This window comes from Bison bison, unplaced genomic scaffold, assembly GCF_000754665.1.
Source record: "Bison bison bison isolate TAMUID 2011002044 unplaced genomic scaffold, Bison_UMD1.0 scf7180017864304, whole genome shotgun sequence".
In the NCBI taxonomy this organism is placed as follows: domain Eukaryota; kingdom Metazoa; phylum Chordata; class Mammalia; order Artiodactyla; family Bovidae; genus Bison; species Bison bison.
The window spans coordinates 15,812,357-15,829,202 of NW_011494876.1; the positions used below are offsets into that span (position 1 = coordinate 15,812,357).

Genomic DNA, 16,846 nt, shown 5'->3' on the forward strand with positions numbered 1-16,846 from the left:
ATATACCCGCCGGCCGCAGGTTCTGAAACAAACATGAAACCACCCACCAAAAGAACTCTCCTCTGGTCCTAGCACCGGCACACTAAAGCTGCCAGCAGAGGGAGCCAAGAGGCCGAGGGATGGGTGTCCCTGCCTGGGTGGCCGCCCGGAAGCAGACAGGCTGAGAGGGTCCTCAGGCCTGGCTGGCCCGCTGGTGGTCTGGACAGAAAACACAGCCCAGCGACCCAGCTGCTTTTATTCGAGCTGGTTTTCAATGTTGGAAAATCACTATGCTCCCTCTTCCACGCATCCACTCGTTTGCTCAGAGCCTGCCCATCTAACTTAGGAGCTGCCTCCCTGACCCCTTCCCTTTCTACCACCTCTGTGTGAAGCTTGGAACCCATCCTCTACTCCTCCCATCTGTCCAGCATAGCAACTCCTGGGCATCCTGCCACCCTCTTGTGAAACACCTCCCAGGACCCTCTGCACTCAGCCCTCATGGAGCTGGCCTTGTGGGCGGGGTGGACCTTCAGGCTTCAGGCCAATCACACTGCCCCTCACAGCAGGACACCCCTTGCCTTACTGCTCCGTGTCCCCCTGCTTTGTGTCCCCCTGCTCTGTGTCCTGCTCCGTGTCCCCCTGCTTTGTGTCCCCCTGCTCCGTGTCCTGCTCCGTGTCCCCCCCTGCTCCGTGTCCTGTTCCGTGTCCCCCTGCTCTGTGTCCTGCTCCGTGTCTTCCTGCTCCGTGTCCTGCTCCGTGTCCCCCTGCTCCATGTCCTGCTCCATGTCCCCCTGCTCTGTGTCCCGCTGCTCCATGTCCTGCTCCGTGTCCCCCTGCTCCATGTCCCCCTGCTCCATGTCCTGTTCCGTGTCCCCCTGCTCCATGTCCCCCTGCTCTGTGTGCCCCTGCTCTGTCCTGCTCCGTGTCCCCCAGCTCTTCTCCACACTGAAGGGTCCACTGTCCTCTGTACTCCCTTCCCTAGTCTCCTCGGCAGAAATGAGCTTACTGTCTTCTGCACAGGTACTGCTTCATATTCAGATGCCACTGGGTGCCAGGGGCCACAGAGATGCTCTGGAGGCTTGTGTATACCCTGGTTCCTCCAGGATGTACACACCCAGCTGTGGCACGTGAGATCTTCCCTGACCAGGCATCGAACCCTCATTCCCTTCATTGTACAGCGAATTCCCAAACACCAGGCCACCAGGGAAGTCTCTAGGAACACTACTTGAATTTATGTCTCATATTCAAGCTCTGAAATTGCCAGCCCCTAGGGGAGTTGTTTGGACAGTCTCTAATACTGTCTACTGGCCATGATAAGTAGCACTGGAAGGAACATTCATCTGCTTCAGTCTGTGGTCACCTCTCTGACAGGATCCTTGCATGCACTCTGAGAAATGCGGCTTCTTGAACAAAACGTTTTTCATTTGTGTATTTGGGTTTTCTGTGGGTTTCTGCTTGCTTCCTTGCATGTCTTCCAGACTTCTACTGTGTGAAGGATCAAGCCAAGGACTAATCTCTTTTTTCTGGAGAGATTAGGGTTTCCTTGAAGAATGGCTCTAAACCAGGTGTGAGCTCCAGGCCCCTGGAGCTGATCCATCTCTAATGCTTGAGGGGCTGTTGCCGCTGTGATCTTGAGTAACCAAACTGTCTCTGCCTTACAGCCCAGCTCCTATGGAGATGGTGAGCGTGAAGCTTCGCCGGCCAGCCTTTGGTGATGATATTGACCTCAATGCCACCTTTAATGTGGACACTCCCCCAACCCAGCCCTCCAGCACCCAGTATGGCCTTGCCAAGAGGCTCTTCCCTGAGAAGGCACAGTAAGTGGTAGTCCCTGGCCCTTCCACAGCCTGGAGGGAGGATGGCTAAGAGATCTCTGCAGGTCCTGGGCTAACAGCTTTGAGTGGCTGACGGGGCACTGAGGGTTTGGACATGAATCTGGTCCCAGCACCTCTTCTTCCCTCTCCTGAGTACTCACTCTATACAAAGCCTTTCTCTTGCTTGTCTCATTAATCCTCACATCTCTCACAGTTCTCCTGTTCAGGATGTTCCCAAGAAGATGCCCAAAGGCCCCAGGCAGGTAAGGCCCCTGAAGAAGTTCAGGCAGTCACCCTCCATCCTTGGGCAGGACTGAGTATGAAGCTGGTCTTCTGAGAGGTCAGGGTCTTGCCAGAGCCCTCTCACTCCTGGAGGACTGAAGCACTCTGGAGCCACCCTGGGAACCCTACTGCCTGTCCTTCCTGCCTCCGGATGAGGCACCAGAGATCCTGATCCTGTTCCCACATGCCTCCCACCCTCCTCTTTGCTGCCACCTGGCTCATCGAGCCTGGCTCTGGGGTCCCCTCTGCAGGAGTCCCAGCTCTCGCTGGGGGGCCAGCGCTGTCTAGGGGAGCCTGATGAGGAGCTGGCTAGCGCGTTTCCCGTCTTCATCCGGAATGCTGTCCTGGGCCAGAAACAGACCAAGAGGGTCAGGGCAGAGCCCTGCCGCAGCACAGATGCAGTGAGTGCGGTTTCCCACAAGGGAAAAGTGTCTGCCTTCTTGCAGGTGGAGCTGGGTGGCCCTAGCCCATTAGGCCAGCCCACTCACCTCTTCCTTCTGCTTTAGGTAAGGATTGGCTTTGATGGACTTGGAGGCCGAACCAAATTCATCCAGCCTGTATCCTTATTTTGTGGTGTTGGGCTGAGCTAAACTATGGTGCCCATATCATTCCTCACCTGTACCCCCAGACCCCAGCTTACTGGTGGCTGCGGCGCTAGGTGGGCAGAGCCAGACCTTGCCCTGTGTAGCAGCCCTGCCCACCCCCAAGGCTGAGCCCTGCGTTCCAGTCCTCTCTGTAGGCCTCTTCCTTGACATTTCCTTCAGACCGACACAACTATGATCCGCCCACTGCCGGTTAAACCAAAGCCCAAGGCCAGGGCTAGGCAGAAACTGGGGGCCAGGACAGCGCCCACCCCCTCCCAGGCCACGCTGGACAATTTCCTGTGGCAGTGAAAACAGTGAGTCTCATCAGTGGCCAGATGCATGCCTCTGACTTAGGCCGAGGACTGGTGCCTGGCTTGGCAGAGGGTTTGGCAGGCATGGCCCCTCTTCTAGGACCAGCCATGTGGACAAGGATAAATAAGAAGATGGGGGTGAAAGTGGGGCCCAGAAACCTACTTTTCCTGCACACACCCTGCCCCACCTCCATCATACTGGGTCTCCCTGTGGGGGCTGACGTGATCAGCTCAGTGTTCCTTCCAGCAGGGCTTGCCCCTTGTTCCAGACTTCCGTTTATAGCCGTGATCAGATGTGACTGGGCTACTTCTGGTCCTCAGACCAGGGTCTTTTGTTGACTGTAAGCACCAAAGTCTTGAGGCTTCTCAGGCCACCTCGGCCCGCCCAGGCTTCTGCCTGCCTCTGACTTGCTGTTGGCATGGCCTGGGCCAGGCAGGGCAGGGGATGGGCAATGGTGGTAGGGAGAGGAGGGGGGAAATTTCTATGTGAAATAAAAAAGATGCAGTCTTTTTCTTCCTGGCTCTGGGAGGGTAAATTTGCACTCACTTCGAAAAACTGACTTGCATGATTTTCTAAAGGGGGGGCCCTTCACCTAGACCCAGACCCAGAAATTCCACCCTTAGGCATGTGCCCTCTCAAAGAGCACAGGGAGACACTAACAAGAGCGATTTATCACCTAGCTTTGTCCACAGTCTGTAACCTGGGCACAGTGCAAGGCCATAAGCAGGAAAGCAAATGGGTGAACCAGGGTCTAGACACAGGGAACTCACAGCAAGCACAAGTGACCTGTGACGACAACCCCTTCTTCACCTTTCAACTCCACCAGCCAAGTTGCTAGTCTCCGCGGTTTGGCTTCAAGAGCACTTTCTTCTGGAAGACTTCTCTTTTAAGTCCTAACTTGGGTGAGGACTTGGGCTTCCCTAGTGGCTCAGCTGGTAAAGAATCCGCCTTGCAGGGCAGGAGACCCAGGTTCAATCCCTGGGTCAGGAAGATCCCTGGAGAAGGAAATGGCAGCCCACTCTAGTATCCTTGCCTGGAAAATCCCATGGACAGAGGAGTCTGGTGGGCTACAGTCCATGGGGTTGTAAAGAGTATCTGAGCATGTTAGGTGAGGACCCCTAAACTTCCCTTTCTCATTACTGGGTGAGTGTTCGCCTGTTTCTGCACATTTCAGCATGAACCTGGCATAAGAGAGATTGCTTCAGACTGAGAGTGCCCGTCTGCTCCCCTGCAGGTGCGTGGCAGCCTGGGGCTTCTTGGGGGGAAGTGATGCTCTTGATTATGGGAGTTGGACTCCTTTGGTGCTGCCTCGAGCCAAGGATGGTTAGGGAGTGGAAGTGCAGCATCAAATTAAGTGCAGTGGCTGGCTAATAGCTTTCTTATAGATCAGTAATCATAGAATTAAAAACCGAGAAACAAAAGAAAAAATAATAATAACATTAAAAACCCAGCAAAACCCAGCACCAAGAAAGAAGAAGAAAGGAAACAAAATATTTAGGTATAAATCTAACAAAATATGTACAAGATCTCTGTGAAGGTAAACTACAAAGCTCTAGGTCTATACATACAATGGAAGATTATTTAGGCTTTAAAAAAAAATTCTGAAACATGCTACAGTGTAAGTGAATCTTGAAGACACTAAGCTACGTGAAATAATCCAGGGGCAATTCCATGTATATGCGATACCAAGAGTAGTCAGATTCACAGAGACAAAAGGTAGCATGGTTATTGCCAAGAATGGGAAGGAGGGAATGGAAAGTTATTGTCAAATGGGTTGTGAGTTCCAGTTTGAGAAGCTGAAATTCTGGACATGAATGGTGGTGTTGGTACAACAACGTGCTTGTCTGTAATGCTACTGAACTGTGTATTTTAAAACGTTAAATTTCATCTTATGTTTATTTTCTTACAATAAAAAAAAGGACCAAAATTCTGGTACATGCTACAACCTGGATGAATGTTGTACAGATAGGCTAAGTGAAAGAAACCAGACACAAAAGGGCACATATTTTATGATTCCACCTATATTCATTATCTTCAGTAGGCAGAGTCATGGAGACAAAGTGCAATAGAAGGTCCTAGGAAACGGGATGGAAGATTGATGAATTATTTTTTAATGGGTGCAGTGTTTCTCCTTGGGCTAAAATTGTGGAAATAGTGGTGTGGTTACACAACACTGTGAAGGTACTTCATGGCACTGAATTGTACATATTTAAAAATGATTCAAACCAGGCGGTCCAGTGGGTAGTACTCCGTGCTCCCACTGTAGAGGGCATGGGTCCGATCCCTGGTCAGGGAACTAAGTTCTTGCATGCCACGTGGTGCGGCCAAAATATAAACAAAATTAAACATTAAAAATGAAAATGGTTAAAACCACAATTTTAAAATCCATCTATTTTAATGAGTGAAAAAAAATCAAGACTGGATATTGAATGTCATCAAATGTCTTTTGGTATCTACTGAAGACACCAGTTACTTCAGAATCTGGCCCTGGTTTCTGTACCTAGTACATATGACACATCCAATAAAGGTTTATTGAATGAAAGAAAACCCAGAATTGCCTACCACTTTACACCCACTAGGATGGGTATAATTTGAAAAAAAAGGAAAAACCAGTTGGACCATGTTGTGGAGAAGTTAAAAACTTACGTACATTGCTGGTAGAAAATAGTTGTTGGTCTGTCAAAAACTTAAACATAGAATTGCCATTTGACCCAACAATGCTGCTGCTGCTAAGTCACTTCAGTCGTGTCCGACTCTCTGTGACCCCACAGACAGCAGCCCACCAGGCTCCCCTGTCCCTAGGATTCTCCAGGTGAGAACACTGGAGTGGGTTGCCATTTCCTACTCCTAGGTACATACCCAAAGAAATAGAAAACAGGTGCTCAAATACTTGTTCAAGAATGATCATGTAGCACTATTCATAATATTCAAAAAGTGTTAACAATTCAAATGTCAACCGGTGACTGGATAATGTCTTCCCTGGAGGCTCAGCTGGTAAAGAATCCACCTGCCATACGGGAGACCTAGGGTTGATCCCCGGGTTGGGAAGATCCCCTGGAGAAGGAAACGGCTACCCATGCCAGTATTCTGGCCTGGAGAATTCCATTGACTGTATATAGGGTTGCTGAGTAACAAATTGTGATACGTGCCTCTCAGAATATTATTCAGCCACAAAAAGGAATGATGTCCTGAGACATGATACAATTTGGATTACCCTCAAAAAGATTATAAGTGAAAACAGATACCAAAGGTCACATTTTGTATGATTCCTTTTATATAAAATATACAGAACAGGCAAATCCCTAGTGACAGAAAGCATGTATGTTTGCCAGGGGATAGAATGGGGGTGTGTAGCAAGTATCCAAGGTAGTTGTGTCTTTCGGTGGGTGATGAGGTTTTGAAAGTAGAGAGAGATGCTGATTGCACAACATTGTCAATACACTAAATCCCACTAAATTGTATACTTTAAAATGGTTATTTTAAACCATTTTATGGTTTATGATGTATAGGTTTTACCTTAATTTTTAAAAAAAAAGAATTTTTGATAGCACTTGGTTTATTGTGGAGTTTTGTGGGGAACTGTGGTCCATCCTCTAGAGGACTGGCCCTGGGTTCCTAAGAAGGCAGAAGGAGTGTGGGGAAGGTAGCCCCTCTTTTCTATTTTTTGCAACTTCCTCTGAATCTGTAATTATTTTAAAATATAAAGGACACATGATCATAGCTGCTCCTAGTCTTCCACTCAGGGCTGGCACTCAGAGACTGACATCGCTCTTTGAGTCCTGGGACGCATCACTGAGAGATCCTGACTGGCCTCCTGGGGCTGCCAACTGTCCCGGCTGTGCACTGTGGGCAGAGGGGAATCCCTGGTCCCGGAGGAGATGACTCCAGGACACGCAGGCACTCCCAACAGTGCTAGGCTGCACCCCAAGTCTGGGGTGAGCCCTGGATGTGGGCAGCGTAGCCCATGAGCTCTCTCAGCCTCTGGGATGGGGCTGGCTCTGCCCTCTAGGGTCTCTAAGTCTCTGTGTGTGGATAGGAGGCTAGGTGAGTCCTCAGGACAAGGGCATCCCCACCAGTCCTGTGGGCAGGAAGCCCACCAGTCCTGTGGGCATGAAGCCCATTCAGACAGGGACCCCTGAAGAGGATAGGAGCTTGCAGTTCGGGACATCTAGGGAGCTACAGGAGACCACAGGGATCCCTCCCATGGCCCTGCCCTCTTTCTTCCTTAAGAGAAATACCTGCTTTCCCAGAGAGAAATGGATCCAGGAATTCTCTCCCCACTTGCCAGTGCCTTAGGGCTGCCAGAAGTCTTTGCCAAGCCAGGCTGTGCAGGACAGGCTGGAGGCAGGACTATGAGACCGTTCAGTTTCACTTTCACTTTTGCTTTACCCGAAATGACAGAGGAACCAGGAAGAAAGCTGCCAGCTGCATTTTCATTTCTGAGCCTTAGCTCCTGTTTGCACTGGCCACTGCTGGGCACTGGCTCCTGCTGGCACTGCCTCCTGTCTACAAGCCCTGCAGCCCCGGGCCTCAGGATGGATACCCTGGAGACCTCCAAGTCGCTGGATAAGGAGCTATACTCACGGCAGCTGTGAGGCTCAAGGAGGGGAGGAGAGCAGGGTAGCCTTCTAACCCCTGATTTCCAATTGCCTGCTCTCTTTCTTCCCGCCCACAGGTATGTGCTGGGCTTGCCCGCCATGCAGAGAATTCAGGGAGCCAAGGTGCTGCTGTCTGGCCTGCAGGGCCTGGGGGCTGAGGTGGCCAAAAACTTGGTCCTGATGGGCGTGGGCAGCCTCACTCTCCATGATCCCCACCCTACTTGCTGGTCTGACCTGGCTGCCCAGGTGAGGCTCCTGGGGGGCGGGGGGGAGAACTTTGGGTTTCCAGACCAGGGTGGGGGTAGGGCCCAAGAGAAAACTTGCTAAAGTCAGTCTGGGCATCTCTTTAGTTTCTGCTCTCAGAGCAGGACTTGGGAAGGAGCAGAGCTGAGGCCTCTCAAAAACTTCTGGCTGAGCTCAATGGAGCCGTTCAGGTGTGCGTCTACACAGGCGACATCACCAAGGACCTGCTGCTGGATTTCCAGGTGCCCTCCCAGCCCTACTCTCCAGGCCAACCTCCCCCACCCCCAACCCTTAGCAGCAGAGTGGGCTCGAAGTGGTTCTGGCCCTACTGATCTCATGACGTCCACTCAGGTGGTGGTGCTGACCGCCTCGAGGCTGGAGGAGCAGCTGAGAGTGGGCACCTTGTGCCACGAGCATGGAGTCTGCTTCCTGGTGGCAGACACCCGAGGCCTTGTGGGGTGAGATGGCTCGCCCACCCTGCCACATCACAGGCAGCGAGCGATCCCAGTTCCAGTCTTGCTCCAGAGCTCCTCCACCCAACCCCAGGGCTGTTCCCCACTTTCCCTTCTTGATCACAGTCCCCAGTCCCATTCGTCTGCTTCCTCTACCCCAGCCTCCAGACTTGTTCAGTACATCTTTCAAACTCCAGTTTCCAAGCCTCTCCCAGCACTTTTTCCCCAATTCCTCAGGGCTTGCCCTAGTGCCTGTTGCCCTTCACCACAACCGTGGCGGTTAAACACTGAGTCAGCTCAGTGACCCCTGCCACCCCGCCACAGGCAGTTATTCTGTGACTTTGGTGAGAACTTCACTGTGCAGGACCCCACAGAGGCAGAACCCCTGACGGCCAACATCCAGCACATCTCCCAGGTGGGTGCTGGGGTAGGGGGCACTACCCCTACTGAGGATCCTGTGAAAGGCAGGGCTAGGCCCCCCTGAGCAGGCCGCCTCTCATCACAGGGCTCCCCTGGCATTCTCACTCTGAGAGAAGAGGCTGATACCCACCACTTCCACACAGGGGATTGGGTGACTTTCTCAGGCATTGAGGGCATGGTGGAGCTCAACGGCTGTGATCCTCGGCCTCTCCATGTGCGGGGTAAGTCAACCCCACTCCAGGCTCAGCACCCAGGCTCCTGTGGGGGTGGACACAGCCTGGTTTTTGGAGATAAGGTCTCTCTCTACCTTCCTCAGGGCAGAGCCACATTGAGAATTTTGTTTTGTTTTAATCATTTATTTGGCTGCCTCGGGTCTTAGTGGCAGCGTGTGGGGGCTTCCATGGCTCTAGCTGTGGCCTATGGGCTTAGTTGCTCCATGGCATTTGGGATCTTATTTCCTGACCAGGGATTGAATCTACATCCCCTGCATCACAATGCGGATTCTTAACTAACTGGACCACCAGGGAAATCCCACCTTGAGAATGCTGAGGCAAGACAGGATGGGCTGTGGGAAGCTACTCAGGTTCAGAAGTCATGCTGACTAGGCTCAATCTTCCCCAGAGGACGGGACCTTGGAGATTGGAGACACAACAGCTTTCTCTTGTTACTTACGTGGCGGGGCTGTCACTGAGGTCAAGAGAGCCAAGACTGTCAGCCACGTGAGTGCAAGGTCATCTGGGGTTGGGTGCCTCGAGGGGCCCACAGTGTTCTGGACCTGACCCTAAACTGAATGCCCTCTGCAGGAACCCCTGGACACAGCCCTCCTTCAACCCCGTGTGGTGGCCCAGAGTGCCCAGAAAGTTCGTGCCCGCTGCCTGCATCAGTCCTTCCGCGCACTGCACAAGTTCCAGCAGCTCCATGGCCGCCCTCCCAAGCCTTGGGATCCTGTGAGTGGCCCCGATGCCCCTCTCCCTATCCTCTGTCTTAATGGGGCCTCACCTACCAGGAGGCGACTGACTATCTTACGGATCCAAGTTTGAATCCAGAAGCAGTGTCCCACTCATATAAAGAAGATAGGGTGGGCTGCAGGGAGCTGATAAATAAACACTTATCTCTAGACCAGCTGTTCTAAGTTGCTCAGTCGTGTCTGACTCTTTGTGACCCCATGGACTGTAGCCCGCCAGGCTCCTCTGTCCATAGGGATTCTCCGGGCCAGAATCCTGGAGTGCGTTGCCATGCCGTCCTTCAGGGGATCTTCCCAACCCAGGGATCAAACCCAGGTCTCCTGTGCTTCAGGCAGATTCTTTACCATCTGAGCCAGCAGGGAAGCCCAGACCAGAGGCTGAGTTCATGAAGGGGCCAAGCACAAAGCCTGGGGACTCATGCCACTCCCCACCCTTCAGATCTGGTCTGGCAGCTGCTCCCAGGTTTGGGGAGCCTCCAGGGCTATTGTCTGGCACCAGGCATTGTCTAGTGGGGCCTTCCCACTCAGGCTTCTGCTTCCTCTTCTGTGGAACAGCGGGGATGGCTGCCTGAAGGATTCAAATGTGGGGTGGAGCTCAGGCTGGGTCTGCTTTAACAAAATTCTACCCACTAGGTTGATGCAGAGATGGTGGTGGACCTGGCCCAGGCCATGGGACCACTGAAGGGGACAGAAGGAGAGCCTCTGGAAGAGCAGCTGGATGAGGCTCTGGTGCGGACAGTTGCCCTGAGCAGTGCTGGTGGCTTGAGCCCCATGGCAGCCGTGCTGGGTGCAGTGGCTGCCCAAGAAGTGCTGAAGGTGGGCACAGGCAGAGACAGGGCGGGGCTGGGAAGGGTGCAGAGGTCACTGTGGATGCCACAGGGTGCCCAACACTGGACAGCAGCCTTAGGAGCTTCACCAACCTGGGTGCAGCCCTCAGCCAGGATCTCAGGGGATTAGGAGGTGCCAAGAGTCCCTGGACTAAAGCTCTGACTTACAGGCGATCTCTGGCAAGTTTATGCCCCTGGACCAGTGGCTGTACTTCGATGCTCTGGATTGCCTTCCAGAAGATGGGGACCCCTTTCCCAACCCTGAGGACTGTGCACCGGTGAGAACCCGCGGTAGGGATGCAAGCCTTAGCTAAACTCAGGACGCAGGGAGAAACATGAAGAATGGTCCTGAGGTCCTGACCTGGAAAACTGGAAGTGAGAGGGAGACCCAGCACAGGCCAGCGGGCGTCACCAAGCCCTGTCTGTGTTCCCTAGAGACGCTGCCGCTATGATGGGCAAACCGCAGTGTTCGGGACCAATTTTCAGGAGAAGCTGAGCCACCAGCACTACCTCCTGGTGAGCGACGTGGTGAGGTCGGGAGTGTGCGGAGGGGTGAGGCCTGGCGCTCTGGCTAAGTTTGCTCTTGTCTGCCGGCAGGTGGGTGCTGGCGCTGTTGGCTGCGAGCTGCTCAAAAGCTTTGCCCTGATGGGCCTGGGGGCCGGGGACGGTGGAGGCGTGACTGTTGCCGACATGGACCATGTGGAGCTCTCCAACCTCAGCCGGCAGTTCCTCTTCAGGTCCCAGGACATTCATGTGAGTGCCGACCCTTCCCCACACCCACGTCCTGGACTGTCCTCCCACAGTACCCCCCTCCCCCCACTCCCAACATCTTCCTGCTTTCTTCTCAGAGGCCAAAGGCAGAGGTGGCTGCAGAGGCCACTCGCCGCCTGAATGCAGACTTGCAGGTTACCCCACTCAACCTCCAGCTGGATCCCACTACAGAGGACATCTTTGGGGATGACTTCTTCTCTGGTGTGAATGGCGTGGCTGCTGCCCTGGACACTTTTGAGGCCCGTGAGTGCCCAGCCTCGGAACTCACTCTTGTCTGAGGCTGTGCCAGCCCCACTTCTGACCCTTTGCCTCCCTTGCCAGGGGACTACGTAGCTGCTCGCTGCACCCATTTTCTGAAACCACTGCTGGAGGCGGGCACCATGGGCACCCGGGGCAGCGCTAGCGTGTTCATACCGCACGTGACTGAGAACTACAAAGCCCCCTCTGATGCAGCTTCTGAAGATGCCCCCGACCCTGTCTGCACCGTGCGGTACATTCCTGCCACAACCGAGCACACCGTGCAGGTGGGAGGCACCCCAAGACGCCTACCTGCCTGGCTCAGTCCTCTGCCCTAGACCCATTTCCTAACTGCCGCCTCGTGGCTGCTCCCTCCTCCACAGTGGGCCAAGGGTGAATTTGACGACCTTTTCTGTGAGTCTGCCAAGACCATCAACAGCCACCCACAGTAAGACCCCCGACAAGGGCGAATGGGAGTCCAGGGTCCCTAAGATCAGGAGCCTTAGGGCTTAGCCTCAAGCTTTCCCAACCGTCCACAGGGCACTCTCGTCTCCAGAAGACTTGGTTAAGTCACAGAAGCAGCCCCTGCTGCAGACAATGCGGGGTGTCCTGACAGAGCGTCCGCAGACCTGGCAAGACTGCGTGCTGTGGGCCTTTGGCCACTGGCAGCTCCGCTTCCATTATGGCATCACACAGCTGCTGAGGACCTACCCACCTGACAAAGTGGGTGGCTGGGGGTCAGGAGGCTGAGGGCTTGGGGGCAACTGGACTGAGCCCAGCAGCCTCTGTGTTTCCCTAGGTGCAGGAGGATGGAACTCCATTCTGGTCGGGTCCCAAACAGTGTCCCCAGCCCTTGAAGTTTGATGCCAGCCAAGTGAGTGGGGTCCCTTGGCAGCCCTGAGATGGAAATGTGGCCCTTCAGGGCAGAGGTGGGCACCTCTGTGTTTTGTAGTGATGCCGAGACGCTGAGAGGGAGACAGCCACGTCTGTGCACATGTGGGTGTCCACATGGGAGGCGGAGGCAGGCCCTCCAACAGATCTTCAAGTGGGCGGTGGCCCCCGCCCCACGCACCCACACACTCTCACTCAGGCCCATGCAGCTGCCCCTGCTCTGGGTCTCATTGCAGGATATGCACCTCCTTTACGTGCTGGCAGCTGCCAACTTGTATGCCCAGATGCATGGGCTGCCTGGCTCACAGGACCAGACTGCGCTCAGGGGACTACTGAATTTGCTGCCACTGCCTGACCCCCAGAACTTGGACCGCATTTTTGCTAGTGAGCTGGAGCTGGATTTGCCTTCTGGTGAGTTTGGTGAGGTCCCCAGCCCTGACCCCTCTATGCTGCCACCCAAAGGCCTGAGCTTCCTCAGCCTGTGCTGCAGAAAGAAGATGGGTCTGGGGGCCCTGAAGCCAAGTCACAACCTATTAAGCCCTCTCACCTTGCTTCTCTCTAGCTTTGGATTCATCCCCTGGTCCTGGAGTAGGTCCTCTCCCTCCTATTTACCATCCTCCCCACCCATTCCCTTGGCCAACTCTCAGCAAAGGAAAAAAACCCGCAAACCACTGGGCCCTGGGGAGCAACTAGCTGTGGCTCCCCAGATGAGGACAGGGTCACCTAGGTGTGCATGTGTGTGTGCGGGCATACATACGTGAGGGCTAGGGCTGCCAGAGAAGAGATTGCACCATCCATCAAGGGGTCTCCCTGCAAGTGGTAAGTGACAGACTTGGCAGGGACCAAGGACAGGCAGGCAGGCTCAAGAAGAGTACAGGACTTGGGGGCTAAGGACTGTTTCAACCCTCCTCCTTCTCCCAACAGGCTGTAAGCAGCTGCATGAAGACCTGAAGACCTGGAGCAAGGGTCCTCCCCTTGAACCCTTGACATTTGAGAAGGTCGGAGCCCAAGTGGGAGTGAAGGGCTGGGCCAGAGAGGTTGATGGGGAAGGTCAAGAGCTAAGTAGGTAGCTTTGAAGTCCCTGGGCCTGAGTTTTCCTCCCTGAAGGAGCCCTGAATCACCTCAGCTTCCCTGAGCCTCCGTCTCCTTACCTGTTAAGTGGGGTGATGTGAGCCTCCACCCCACAGAATCGTGTGAAGACCTGTGCAGTGGCACAGGTTCAGGGGACTGGGACAGTGTTCACACGACTGTGCTTGGGTCTCATAGGACAATGACAGCAACTTCCACGTGGATTTTGTGGTGGCAGCGGCCAGCCTGAGAGCTCAGAACTATGGGATCCCAGTGGCCAGCCACGCCGAGGTAACCTGCCCCTTGGGGCTCAGGCCTGGAGGTGGTGGGTCAAACCCTAGCCTTAGGCCTTGGGCCCAGATCAGATCTCTTGTCCTTGGCAGACCAAGCGAATTGTGGGCCGGATTATCCCAGCCGTTGTCACCACTACAGCGGCCGTGGCTGGCCTGGTGGGCCTGGAGCTGTACAAGGGGGTGGGTGGAAAACTCAGGTCTGGTTCAGATGGGGTGTCCACGGCCCCGCCATGCCTTTCGCCACAGCTATCTGCACCTGGCTGAAAACTACTTTAGCCGCTGGGTACCTAAGGCCCCAGACATCCAGAAGGTGAGCCCTGGACACCCCATCTGTACCAGACCTGAGTTTTCCCTGCACCTACCCAAACAGGCCCTACTCCAGCTTTAGGCCCTCGTGGGACGCAGACTCTGGGGGAGTCCTCAAGACTTGCTTCAGCTGCCTCCCTGCTGTACAGCCAGGCTGGGACCTGTCAGACACAGGAAGCAGCCGTCAGCCACCCCCAACCCCCAACCCTCCGGGTCTGGGGGAGCTGCAGCTTTAACTCATTAGTGGAGCCAGACATCCATCCCCCACCATCCCCGCCTTCCCTGAGGGGGAGGGGGGACTAGGGCCCAAGCCCTAAACAGAGCCTAACGTCAGGCTGCCAGGCAGGGGGATCCTCGCCCGCCCCCCTCAACTGAGTTAAAGGGCATTGAACTCACCAGCATGGGTGTGGGGGTGTGCAACCCTGTCACAGGGTGTGAGGGCACCCGGGTCTGGGCATCCCTGGCCCCATGGTGTGTGGCCATGGAGGAAGCATGCTTGCACATCTGTGTGCCAGAGGAGACTGCAGGGCCCTTTCATGATGTGGGCCTGCATGGTTTTGCCTGTGAGTACACGTGTGGGCTTGTGTGCATATGTGTTCCTTCAAGAGTTGGGCTGTGAATGCCCCAGCTGTGTACCCAGGCTCTGCAAAAGTTGGCATTTCCTTGGGGACACAGGAGAGGGTCTGGAGAGAATTCTCTCACCAGGGCAGAGGGGAGAGGTCATGGGCCGGCACTGGGCTTAGGCTGAGCAGCCCTGGGGGTCCCTCAGGGCACAGCACACAGAGCCCCTTTGTGAGGGCCCCTCCTCTAGCTAGAACACAAGCTGCCTTTGTCCATGGAGGAGGGGGAAGGGAGGGGAAGGGTCCCCCACATCACTTCTGGTCCTGTCTCAGCTTGACCTCGCTGTTTTCTGGGGAGCTGGCAGAACCCCTCTAGTCTTGGTCCCTGGCTGCCTGCCACCCTTATGCCCTCAGCTCTGGGTACCAGAACCCCAAGACTCAAGAAACAAGGAACAAAGGGACAGGAAGAGAGTCCTCTGTGGACTGTGTTCCCGCTGGAGTCACTGTGCCCCTCACCCATGTGTCTATGAGAAAGTCCAAGGCCCTGGTGGTAAAGAATTAGGGGACCGGATGTACACGCCCCCCCACCCTCTCTTCCAGCCTTGCATTTGAGGAACAGGCAGCTTTATCAGAGATTGCAGCAGCCCTGCTCCTGCTTCCTCGCTTCCTCAGGAAGCATTGCCCCCCCCCCAACACACACACACACACACACACACACAATCAGCCTGTGTGATAGATCGCCTGTTTCCCTGTGCAGGGGGCCCCATAGCCCCATTTCCTGTCCCAGCACAGGCGGGGAGGGTGTTGAGATTCTGGGCCTAGATCCCACGTTTCATCCCCACCCCCTGGCTTCTGCTTCCTGCCTCTAGTCCAGCTCCTCCCCTAGGAAAGGGGCCATAAGCTATTGGCAACTGGGGCAGGGAGAGGGTGTGTGCGTGTGTAAGAAGCTTCTCACTCCTCCTCACTGCCACCCCCCAGTTCCATCACCTGAAGTGGACCTGCTGGGACCGCCTGGAAGTGCCTGCTGGGCAGCCTGAGAGGACCCTGGAGTCGTTGCTGGCCCACATCCAGGTGTGCCCCAGTTCTGCCCTGCTCCCAGGCCTGGTCCCGCTGGCCCCTGACCCATATCTCTCTAGGAGCTACAAGGACTGAGGGTGACGATGCTCCTGCACGGGTCGGCCCTGCTCTACTCAGCAGGATGGTCTGAGGAAAAACAGACCCAGCACCTGTCCCGCAGGTGAGCCCACACCTGGCTTTAACAAGGCCCTGGAGGTTGGAGGTGAGGGATGTGCAGCTTCTCCTCTTCCCAACCCCATTTGGGCCCCTCACACCTTCCTGAAGTTTTCTTTTGCCAAATGGAGCCAGCAAACGGGCTGGGGGTGGGGGGAGGGCCAGGAGCCCTCTAGGAGGGGCCTCTAGGAGCTGCCTGCTTGGCCAGCCCCACCAGCTCCTCCACACCCTCCTCAGCTCCCCTTTCACGGCCCACTCCCAGGGGACTCACAGCTTCCTGCCTCCTGCTCGCCCCGCCAGCCGCTCCTAAAATAGTTTTCAGATGTTTCCTGTCTTGGGCTGCTCCTGCTCCTGGCTTGGGCTCCTTATGGCCCCCAGCACCCTGGAGCCCATGCCAGGACACTCTCTGCCTGTCACCGCTCACCTACCCAATCTCCCCACCCCTCTCCCCCCACACCACCAGGGTGACAGATCTGGTGAAGAAGGTGCCTGGGCAGCGGGTGCTGGTATTGGAACTTGGCTACGAGGGTGAGGAGGATGACACTAACTTTCCACGCTTGCACTACAAGCTGTGACAAGGCAGCAGACCCACCACCCAGCTCCATCAGGCCCTGCGTCCCGAGCCCTGCATCCCAAGCCCACAGCAGACACTCAATAAATACTTGTTGAAGGAAGGTGTTCAGTGGACAGGATGGGTGTTGGAGCACACGCATGGCGTGTAACACAGGCATAACAAGGACCCCTGCAGGGGAGGGAAAAGGCTCTTGCGATTTGCCTGCCTGAGTTGTGCACTGCAGGGCTGGTGCTGCCTTCTGGAGCCTCGGGGGTTATGGAACCAGGATTGTCCAGAGAAAGGCCTTTATTGTCCCAGGCTGGAGGGCAGGGTCAGAGGTAGCTGACAACATCATTGCAAATTATGGGCTGCCGACTGCGGCAACTCATGAGGGCTGCAAAGCGTGAGACATCCGCAGGTAGTTCGGGTTCTGGGCGAGGTGGGCATGACAGTCGCTTTCCT

At 55.1% G+C, this 16,846-nt stretch overlaps 3 protein-coding genes across 3 annotated transcripts in view; 2 read left to right on the forward strand and 1 right to left on the reverse strand.

Moving 5' to 3' along the window:
- Positions 1–3,705, forward strand: part of TRAIP (TRAF interacting protein) — an 18,295-nt gene extending 14,590 nt beyond the window's left edge. Inside the window, exons 11-15 of the mRNA XM_010851843.1 lie at positions 1,641–1,796; positions 2,008–2,056; positions 2,327–2,476; positions 2,582–2,632; positions 2,840–3,705. Coding sequence (XP_010850145.1) covers positions 1,641–1,796; positions 2,008–2,056; positions 2,327–2,476; positions 2,582–2,632; positions 2,840–2,968 — 535 coding nt within the window. The 3' untranslated portion in view covers positions 2,969–3,705. The remainder of the gene's footprint in view (positions 1–1,640; positions 1,797–2,007; positions 2,057–2,326; positions 2,477–2,581; positions 2,633–2,839) is intronic.
- Positions 3,706–7,369: 3,664 nt separating this feature from the next.
- Positions 7,370–16,505, forward strand: UBA7 (ubiquitin-like modifier activating enzyme 7). The gene is given in 25 exon segments (XM_010851844.1): positions 7,370–7,562; positions 7,647–7,815; positions 7,920–8,054; positions 8,164–8,270; positions 8,589–8,679; positions 8,770–8,905; positions 9,306–9,403; positions 9,488–9,631; positions 10,282–10,464; positions 10,646–10,753; positions 10,911–10,991; positions 11,073–11,228; positions 11,324–11,489; positions 11,568–11,770; positions 11,867–11,931; positions 12,023–12,206; positions 12,283–12,357; positions 12,611–12,785; positions 13,299–13,372; positions 13,641–13,733; positions 13,826–13,924; positions 13,926–14,045; positions 15,580–15,672; positions 15,738–15,838; positions 16,295–16,505. Coding segments are annotated over 25 exon segments (3,024 nt in total). The 5' UTR covers positions 7,370–7,506; the 3' UTR covers positions 16,407–16,505.
- Positions 16,506–16,675: 170 nt separating this feature from the next.
- FAM212A (family with sequence similarity 212, member A) overlaps positions 16,676–16,846 on the reverse strand; it is a 1,804-nt gene continuing 1,633 nt past the window's right edge. Inside the window, exon 3 of the mRNA XM_010851957.1 lies at positions 16,676–16,844. Within this exon, the coding sequence (XP_010850259.1) occupies positions 16,717–16,844 (128 nt within the window). The 3' untranslated portion in view covers positions 16,676–16,716. The remainder of the gene's footprint in view (positions 16,845–16,846) is intronic.